The sequence below is a fragment of the Neopsephotus bourkii genome, unplaced genomic scaffold (assembly GCF_033783945.1).
Source record: "Neopsephotus bourkii isolate Nb327-2 ecotype Australia unplaced genomic scaffold, CSIRO-AGI_Nbou_v1 NB_857, whole genome shotgun sequence".
Classification (NCBI taxonomy): Eukaryota; Metazoa; Chordata; class Aves; order Psittaciformes; family Psittacidae; genus Neopsephotus; species Neopsephotus bourkii.
This window is the reverse complement of record NW_026901353.1, coordinates 117,982-127,542: the sequence shown is the minus strand read 5'-3', so window position 1 is coordinate 127,542 and position 9,561 is coordinate 117,982. Positions and strand designations below refer to the sequence as shown.

General features: G+C 60.5%; 3 protein-coding genes across 3 annotated transcripts; 1 reads left to right on the top strand and 2 right to left on the bottom strand.

The window, feature by feature from the left end:
* Positions 1 to 1,337: 1,337 nt before the first annotated feature.
* On the bottom strand, positions 1,338 to 4,710 carry LOC133213917 (hepatic lectin-like). The gene is made up of 6 exons (XM_061356512.1): positions 4,614 to 4,710; positions 3,896 to 4,003; positions 3,424 to 3,498; positions 2,986 to 3,137; positions 2,533 to 2,645; positions 1,338 to 1,654 (listed from the first exon to the last, which is right to left on the bottom strand). The coding sequence occupies exons 1-6, from the start codon at positions 4,654 to 4,656 to the stop codon at positions 1,519 to 1,521; spliced, it is 627 nt and encodes a 208-aa protein (XP_061212496.1). The 5' UTR covers positions 4,657 to 4,710; the 3' UTR covers positions 1,338 to 1,518.
* Positions 4,711 to 7,083: 2,373 nt separating this feature from the next.
* On the bottom strand, positions 7,084 to 8,648 carry FBXL12 (F-box and leucine rich repeat protein 12). Its single transcript, XM_061356511.1, has 3 exons — positions 8,548 to 8,648; positions 8,328 to 8,403; positions 7,084 to 7,860 (listed from the first exon to the last, which is right to left on the bottom strand). The coding sequence occupies exons 1-3, from the start codon at positions 8,640 to 8,642 to the stop codon at positions 7,084 to 7,086; spliced, it is 948 nt and encodes a 315-aa protein (XP_061212495.1). The 5' UTR covers positions 8,643 to 8,648.
* Positions 8,633 to 9,545, top strand: UBL5 (ubiquitin like 5). Its single transcript, XM_061356513.1, has 5 exons — positions 8,633 to 8,718; positions 8,825 to 8,886; positions 9,052 to 9,135; positions 9,260 to 9,297; positions 9,399 to 9,545. The coding sequence occupies exons 2-5, from the start codon at positions 8,831 to 8,833 to the stop codon at positions 9,440 to 9,442; spliced, it is 222 nt and encodes a 73-aa protein (XP_061212497.1). The 5' UTR covers positions 8,633 to 8,718; positions 8,825 to 8,830; the 3' UTR covers positions 9,443 to 9,545.
* The last annotated feature ends 16 nt before the right edge of the window (positions 9,546 to 9,561 follow it).

Sequence of the window (9,561 nt, the reverse complement as noted above, 5' to 3'; positions counted from 1 at the left end):
CGGGGTTATCCGGTGCCTCCCGCTCGTTTTAACCCCGTCCCAAAGCTCCGCTTAACGAAATCACGGCGGCGGCGGCGGCCGCACGCTCCGTTCCCCCCGGTCCCGATGGGGTAGGGACCGATCTTACCCCCGGCATCCCCGGAGCCCGCAGCGGGGGCAGCACCGGGGGTTCCCGAGGCGTTGTTGCCCAGCACCCCCCCGCTTTCCATCCCGTCCCTTCCGGTCGGGACACGGCGGCCCGACGGGTCCCTGCGCTGCCGGTGCCGGGCTCTCCGCTCACGGACGGGGCGCGCACCCGCACGGAGCATCCCTCCCGCCGGTTCCCTGCGCCCGCCCCGTCCCTCGGCGGGCACTCACCGGGGGTAACGATCCCGGCGCCGGGGAGGGGACGGGAATGGAGCCGAGCGGGGCGCGACCGTGCGCGGGGCAGAGCGCGCAGCCCCCGCCCGTGCCCGCGCCCGTGCGCGCCGCCGCCCCCCGCCTCCCCCGGGAGCGCGCCTGAGCCGGGAGCGTGGCGGGGGCCCCATCGAGGCGGGACCCCCCCTCCCTTGCTCCTTTCCCTTCTCCCGGTGCGCGCAAGGGGCGATACCGACGGGCCCGGACCGGGACCATGGCGGGGAAAGGAGGGGGGGGAGATGGAGGAGGGCTCCGCTCCGCCGCTCACCGCGGGGTTGCCGGGCTCTGTCGCGACAGCGGTGTCGCCGATAGGGCGAGTGGACGCGCGCTCTCCCGCCGTCGGGGCTGCCGTGGACCCGTTCGGCTCCCGGTGGGGACGGCGGCGGAACCGGTCCGCGTCCTCCCTGTGCCTCCTCCAACGAATCCAGAACCGGCATCGTCCGGGGACCGAGCGGCAAAGCCCGTTCCCAGCTCCAGCCCCGTGCTCCCGAGGTCCCTGGGGCTCCACTTGGATCCTGTGTGCAGTGGCCGGGACTGGAGCCGGGGTAGGGGGGGGTTCTTGGGGGTGCAGAGCTGCCCTGAGCCCCAAACCCCTTCAGGAGCAGGAAGGGTCACAGCAGAGGCACCAAATCCTCATGGATGGAGCTCAGCTCTGCTCCATCCACGCCTCCCCTTCCCGGTGATACCATGGGAGATGCTCCGTGGGCAGCAAATCCCATATCCATAGAATCCTAAATGATGGAACGGGTTGGGTTGGGAAGGACCTTAAGATGTTCCAGTTCCCACAGGCAGGGACACCTTCCACTGGAGCAAATGGAAGCATTGCATCCCGTTTATTCCCAGCCTGCTCCTGGCATCGCCACTAACCTGCACCGTGTTGCTCTATGCCTCCAGCTCCCCCCACCCCAGCCCTTCATGCCTAGAAACAGAGAAGCATCGTCAACCAGAGCAACGATTGTCCTTTATTAGGCTGAGCTCCCTATGGAGAACCCAGATTCCTATGGAGATCGCTTCGGACCATTCCAATCCATCCCTGCTCTTCGTCGGGACGGAGCAGAGAGCATAAGTTAAGAGGAGGAAGGGACGTTCGTGGAGCCAGAGCATCCCCATGAGCGGCTCTGCTCACTGGGGCACAGGCTTCTCGCAGATGTAGTAGCACTCGTAGGTGCAGTAGACATCGTTCCACTTCCCCGACACCCAGAGGTGGGCACAGTCCTCATTGTTGCCGCTGTTATTGGGCTCTCCCTCCTTCCAAAACCTGGGCAGAGAGGGGTCAGGTTGAGCACGGGCGGATATGGGCCAAATCTGGCTGATTTCACATGGTTTAGGTGATCATTTCTGCCTCTGTTGCTGTGCTAGAGCAGGGCAGGGTGGAGCAGGAGCCATAGGAACCCCATTGTGGTGCTGGGCATAGGAACCCCATCGGGGTGATGGGCATAGGAATCCCATCGGGGTAATGGGCATAGGAACCCCATTGTGGTGATGGGCACAGGAACCCCATCGGGGTGATGGGCATAGGAACCCCATTGTGGTGCTGGGCATAGGAACCCCATCGGGGTGATGGGCAGAGGAACCCCATTGTGATGCTGGACATAGGAACCCCATCGGGGTGATGGGCAGAGGAACCCCATTGTGGTGATGGGCATAGGAACCCCATCGGGGTGATGAGCATAGGAACCCCATTGTGGTGACAGGCATAGGAACCCCATCGGGGTGATGGACATAGGACCCCCACTGGGGTGCTGGGCATAGGAACCCCATCGGGGTGATGGACATAGGAACCCCATTGTGGTGCTGGGCATAGGAACCCCATTGTGGTGCTGGGCATAGGAACCCCATTGTGGTGCTGGGCATAGAAACCCCACTGTGGTGATGGGCACAGGAACCCCACTGTGGTGCTGGACATAGGAACCCCACTGTGGTGATGGGTATAGGAACCCCACTGTGGTGATGGGCATAGGAACCCCATCGGGGTGATGGGCATAGGAACCCCGCTGTGGTGCTGGGCATAGGAACACCATTGGGGTGCTGGCCATAGGAACCCCATTGTGGTGCTGGGCATAGGAACCCCATTGGGGTGCTGGGCACAGGAACCCCATTGTGGTGCTGGCCATAGGCACCCAGGGCAGCACTCACGTGAAGGTGGTTTTGTAGTCGGTCCCGTCCACCCACTCCCATTCCCCTTCCGCGTTCTCATCCGTGAGCCCGATCCAGAAACGCTCATTCCTTGTCCTGAACATGACAAAATTCTGCAGCGGGGAGAGGGATCAGGAGGGGAAAACGCCAGGAAAGGGCTCCTCCAGTTTGCACCCTGGGGAATTCTATGGGAGAAGCCTATGGGAAGGCTCAGAGCTCGGAGCTGGAGAGGTTCCGCTCTGCCTTGGCTGTGGGTTTAGGGGATAACGGGGGGTGTAGGGGCCGGTGCTGGGTCTGAGCATCCCCAGCGCACCCAAGCGGAGCCCTTGGCTGCAGGCAGCGCAGGCTCTGCCTGCTCTCTGCTGGCTGCTGGAGGCGATGGCAGGATCCAGGAGGGACGTGGAAAAGGGGGGGCAGGATCCCGGCAATTCCCGCTTGGAGCTGGGTCTTTACCTGCTTGGCGTAGCTGTCAACGACAGCGAGCTGCGAGCGCATCTCCTCGCACTGAGCCTTCGCCTTGTGCCAGCTCGTTCTGCTGAGGGAGAAGTAGTAGCATTTCCCACCGAAGTATTCCCATTCCCTGGAGCCGGGTCCGCAGGGAAACACTGGGGAAAGGAGGATGGAGAGGGAGAAGTCAGAGGGATGGAGGGGGGGGTGGTCCCAACCCGGAGCGTTGTGGGTCGGCACAAAGCCAGCATCCCAAAAGGCTTCAGTGAGCTGGGAAAAGCGGTTCCCTATGGGATAAGGAGGTGTCGGTGGGTGGCAGAGCAGCAAAGCCAAAGGGGGGCGATGCCCTGCAGCCCCCTAAGGGAAGGGATGCGCAGCAGGGATGCTCTGGGGAGGATACAGGGGAAGGAAAGCTCATGGATGGGGTGGAAACCCAGGACTTACAGAGGAAATCCCTGCCCGAAACGTTGTGGTTCTGCTTCGGGGGCAGCTCCTGGAGCTTCGAAGAAATGGCTGAAACTATGGGGAGAGAAGGATTGATGCTGGGTCAGGGCTCGGGTTGTGGCCAAGCGAGCACAGCTAAAGATGTGCTTCACCTTCCATAGAGACCCAGGCTGGAAAGCATCCCAATGGGTCCAATTGGGATGAAGGGACCTTAAAGCTCATCCAGTCCCAACCCCCTGCCATGGGCAGGGACACCTTCCACTAGAGCAGGGTGTTCCAAGCCCCATCCAACGTGGCCTTAAGCCCTATCCAAGCCCTTCCAGCAGCCTATAGGGCTCGTAGCTTGGATGTATGGACATCAATGGTCACTGCATGGGATGGTCGCTCCATCCTGTGGGATTAGGACCTTTAGGAAGCACCCCCTTAGACCTTAAGCATCCCATGGTTCTATGTGCCCAAGGTGTTCCAGTACCTCTGGACAACGACACAGCGAAGAGGGTGAAGATGAGGAGGAAGGAGAGGGCCAGCAGCGAATAGACGGTGACGAAGGACTTCAGCTTCTGCCTGAAGAAGTCTCTGTCTTTAAAACAAAAGCATGGGGATGGCAAAATATGGGATTGGGGATGGCAAAATATGGGCAAAAAGCGGGATGGGTCCTCTGGTCTGTTTAGAGAAGGGTTAATAAATAACCCGCAGTGGTCAATGATCTGCTACAGGAGCCAAAGGGATGATCTCGAGCCATGGATTTGGGGCTGGGATGGGGTTTGGAAGCCTCCTGGTGCCTCCTAACCCCCCTTGTCAGCAGGGAGATCGCTCCCCAAGTCTGGGATCTCTCTGCTGGTTGGAGCTGGCATCTGGTGCCCGTGTTGGAGGGGTTGAATGTGGGAAATGGGCTCCCAGATTCCAGGTTTCTCCAGTTGGGAAAGCTGCAGGATAGGGAACCCTCTCAGGTGTTGCTGGTTGGGCACCACCAGGAGCCCTTCATGGGTCTGATGTCCCTTGCCCTCCCCTTCCATCTGAGCCTTAGCAAGGGGTGGGTCCCCATCCCAATCAACCCCACATGGTGCCCAAGGGGAGGAGGAAAGAGGGCTTAGAGCTTCCTCTTCCTCCTAAGCCATGTTGGTGATGGAAGCCCATGTTCCCCTATGGCTCCTGCTCTCCTCCTCCTCCTCTTTGAGGCTGAAGCTTACCTTGGAAGACCTTCAGGTCCTCATGGAGATGCTCCTCCTCCATCCTGGTAAGCTCTGGTGGGGAGGAGGGATGAAGCTTAGGATGGAGGGAGCAGAAGCCCCTCAATCGGGCTCTCTGCAATGGAGAACCTGAAGCAGGTCCTGGATGCTGAGCCCCAGGGTTATAATTTAACCAGGCTCTGCCCCATTCCTGTCCCAAGAGCACCTTGGATCGTGGCCACTTCCAATGGAAGCAATGGGGACATGGGGGCGGTTTGCTTGGAGCAGGGTCACTCTGCTCATGGATAACCCAGGTTTAAGGGCTCCCTAAGGTTTCTTTCCACGTTGGTGGCCCTGGTGGGATGCTGGGGGGGTTGGTTCATGGCCTGGATTCACTGGGGCTCTCTGCAGGCCTTCCCATAGACTCATAGGATGGGTGGGAAGAGGATACCAAAGCTCATCCAGCTCCCACCCCTGGTACCTTCCATTGGAGCAAGGGTGCTCCAAGCCCCGTCCCATCCAGCCTTGAGCACAATGGCTCATCCCAACCTTCTCCCTTCAACCCATCCCAGTGTCCCACCACTTCCCAAGATCCCATCTCCACCTCCCCTCTGGCAGCTTAAAGCCATTCCCCCTTATCCCATCCCTTCACCCTTTCTCCTTGATTCCCAATATTTGCTCCCAGTCACCCCAGATTCCCAGCTCCCCTCCCGCTTCCCAACCTGGAAAGGCCACTTTGTGCCTTGGGAACTGGGAATTGCTGGGCTGTGCCATTGTGTTCAGCGATGACGTGCTTGGAGATGATGGAAACTGGTGGGTTGGGATTGCTGGATATTAAATCCCATCACTGGGAGCATCCCATTGCAACCATTGAGGGAGCGCTTCAGCTCCAGCTGTGCCTTGGCTTGGCTTTATCCCGGGATCCAGTCTCCCTTTGCTGCTTTCCCTCCTTGCTCCCACTGTTAATAACAGGAATTACTCCAGTGGGAATCTCCAGGCCTGGGATAAACACGGAATGGGGGTTACTGAGCATGGGATAAACATGGAATGGGGGTTACTGAGCATGGGATAAACATGGAATGGGGGTTACTGAGCATGGGATAAACATGGAATGGGGGTTACTGAGCATGGGATAAACATGGAATGGGGGTTACTGAGCATGGGATAAACACGGAATGGGGGTTACTGAGCATGGGATAAACATGGAATGGGGGTTACTGAGCATGGGATAAACATGGAATGGGGGTTACTGAGCATGGGATAAACATGGAATGGGGGTTACTGAGCATGGGATAAACATGGAATGGGGGTTACTGAGCATGGGATAAACATGGAATGGGGGTTACTGAGCATGGGATAAACATGGAATGGGGGTTACTGAGCATGGGATAAACATGGAAGGGGGTTACTGAGCATGGGATAAACATGGAATGGGGGTTACTGAGCATGGGATAAACACGGAATGGGGGTTACTGAGCATGGGATAAACATGGAATGGGGGTTACTGAGCCTGGGTTTAAACACGGAATGGGTGTTGCTAAGCCAACAGCCTTGGGATGCTTTCCAAAGCAGAGCTGGGGCACGTTCCCGTTGTTTGCTTGCCCCACAGCTCCAGAGGTTGGGAATAGGAGCAGGAAAGAAGCCAGGGCACAAAGACCTGCAGTTGGCATGGGGCAGGGTGAGGGTTTCATCACTGGGGGGGTGTCACTGCCATCGGGGCTGTGTGGAACCCAATGGCTCATTGCTGAAGCTGAGTTGGGAAACGAGCCCAGGCAACATCAATGGGAAGCAGTTTGATTTAATAGACACAAGAAATCATCCAAACCCATCCTTGGTTGATGGGAAAAGCTCGGAATGGGAACGTCGCAGCGTTCCATGGCAGCTGATACCACAGGGAGGAGGATGTGGACAATAGAAGGCAATGGGGAAACGAGGCTGTTGGTGATGCCCAAGAGCACGTGGAGCCCCTGCACTGGGCAAACAGGACCTCAGGACCACGTATCCATGAAGCCCCCATGCATAAAAGCTTCCCAAGGAGTAACCTGAAGAGTGGAATTCCAAGGGAAGTGGATTGGGAAGCGCTCCTTGCCTGGGCTTCTCCAAGCAGAAACGTGTGGCTGGGGTATCCAGCTCCTCCCCAGCAGAGGCTGGAGCGTGCATGTGGGGTGCTGGAGCAATAGGAGCTGGATGCTGACTGGGAGTTTGGGATCCAGGCTGCTGGATCTCTTTTATTCCAGTGGCTCCTCCAGTTCTGCGCTCCTTAAGCTGCTGCCTGGTGCTTGGTGGGGAGGGAAGAGGAGCAGAGAGAACCTCAGCTCATCCCTGGTCACCTCCTCAGAGATGCCTGCTCCATAGGAAACAGAGTGTGTGGTGGGGGGGATCCCAGCAAACCCAACTTCTTCACAAGCCCCTTTAAGGGATGCACTCGCCATTGTGTGGCCACTCTGTCCCTGAAGCAGCCTTGGCCCATGGGGGAGTGCTTGAGGCTGCTTCAGGCTGGGGGTTGAGGCGAATGGGTGCAGCTGCAATGGGATAAATCCATCCGGATTTGATCCATGATTCCCAGTGCTAAGCAAGCCCCAACGACTCGGAGCTCCCTGAGCAGGGGCAGTGCTCGGCCCAAGGCAATCACAGCCCCAGCAGACACCTTCTCCCCCAGCTCAAGGCAAAGCACCTCCAGGTGCTGGAGGCCCTTTAAAGCCCCCAAACCTGCGCTGCTCACGGGGCAAGCAACGACCTCCAGCTCCCGCAGTCCCTTCATGTGGTACCCAATGGAGGCCATGGTGGCATCACCGGCACCGCAGCCCCGCAGCTCCAAGCGCCGCAGCCCCTGCAGGTAAGGAGCCGCCCGCTGCATCCCGGGCTCCGTCAGGCGATAGGAGCCCCGCAGGCTCAGTGTCTGCAGGCGGTGCTGGGAGCAGGCTGCCAGCAAGTGCTGGTCGGAGAAGGCCGGGACGTGGTGGATGTGGAGGTGGCGCAGAGGCCGTGGGGAGGAGCCGGGGTGGAACCAAGCAGCGGGGATCTCGCAGCGCCGCAGCTCCAGCGCCCTCAGGGATGCAGGGATGCTCTCGTAGGGGATGCGGCGCAGGTCGGTCTCGGTCAGGCTCAGGTGCTGGAGGCGGGGGCAGCGCTTGCCCAGGGCTAGCAACAGTGCTGGGGAGAGGAGGGGAGGCCGGGAGGAGGAGAGGAGGGAGCCCCGGGCCCGCAGCGTGCACAGCCCCGAGGGGAGGCGACGGCGCAGGAGCTGCCACAGGGCCCTGGAGCTGAGCTGCAGTGGGGGGGGGACAACAAGGGATAGGAGCTGAGGCCAGAGGGTGGGGAATGGGGACCCCTTGTTTGCAGTGGGGGATCCCCCCCCCTCAATCCCCTGCCTGCAATGGGGTGATCCCCCCCCATCTCAGCCCTTGCCCACAATGGGGTGATCCCCCCCTCAATCCCTTGCCCACAATGGGGTGATCCCCCCCTCAATCCCTTGCCCACAATGGGGTGATCCCCCCCTCAATCCCTTGCCCACAATGGGGTGATCCCCCCTAAATCCCTTGCCCACAATGGGATGATCCCCCCCTCAATCCCCTGCCTGCAATGGGGTGATCCCCCCTCAATCCCCTGCCTGCAATGGGGTGATCCCCCCTCAATCTCCTGTCTGCAATGGGGTGATTCCCCCCTCAATCCCCTGCCTGCAATGGGGTGATCCCCCCCATCTCAGCCCCTGCCCGCACTGGGATGCTCCCGTACCCGCCGCTGGCTCACATCCACGTGTCTCCACACCGTCGGGTCCAACGCGAGCCGCCGCCACCGCCGGCAGACCCTGCGGGGAAGCGATCAGCGCCGGAACCGGACAGCAGCCGGTACCGGTACAAGGGGGGGTCCTAACACGGCCGCTTTCAGCCGGTACCGGTACAACGGGGGGGTCCTAACACGGCCGCTCTCAGCCGGTACTGGTACCGGTCCAAGGGAGGGCCGTAACCGGTCCCACGGCGGCAGCAGGGCCAGGACCTGCAGCAACACCGAATCGGGCAGCACCGAGACCTCCGCTACGGCCGCCGCCATCTTGGCCGGTCCCCAACACTTCCTCTTCCGGTTTGCCCCCCGCTGACTTCCGCTTCCGGCGCTGTGGCGGAGCTCGGTGAGGTACCGGGAGAGGAGGGGGGGCTCCGGGGCCTCCCGTGTTTAACCCCTTTCCCCGTTACCCCTCCCGGTGTCCTCCCCGTTAATCCGGCCTCATCCTGCAGGCAACCATGATCGAAGTCGTCTGCAACGACCGCTTGGGCAAGAAAGTGCGGGTGAAATGCAAGTATCCGCCGAGAACGGGGAGCCGGGGGGGGGGGGTGCTCCCGTTTTCTTCCCCCCCTTTTCCCTGTGCCTCCCCCCCTTTTCCCGCTTCCTCCCCCCCCTTTTCCCATTTCCTCCCCCCCTTTTCCCGGTTCCTTCCCCCACTTTTCCTTAACGGCACCGTTAGCACCGAGGACTCCATCCGCGACCTGAAGAAGCTGATCGCGGCGCAGACCGGCACCCGCTGGGATAAGATCGTGCTCAAGAAGTGGTGAGTGGCACTGGGCTGGAAGCAGTCGAGACCCATGCCCCCCCCCGGGGGCTCTCCCCTTCCCCATGCTGGGGTGGCAGAGCCGGTACCGGTCCCCCCCCAACCCTGCTTTCTGTCCCCACAGGTACACCATCTTCAAGGATCACGTCACGCTGGGCGACTGTATCCTGCTGCAGGCGGGTGGTTTACCCTATTAATGGGTGTATGGGGCCGGGGGGGGGGTTCACTGCATCCTTCCCCATCTCCTTAACCCCATCCTCCAGATGAGATCCATGATGGCATGAACCTGGAGCTCTACTACCAGTAGCGGCTGCCGTTCCCTCCCCGTTCCCTGCTGATGCTCTCCTCTCTATGGGACCCGCCCCCCATCCCAAACCCCGTTCTCCCTCCCCAGGCTGTGTTGAGGCCCTGAAGCTGCCCTGGAGC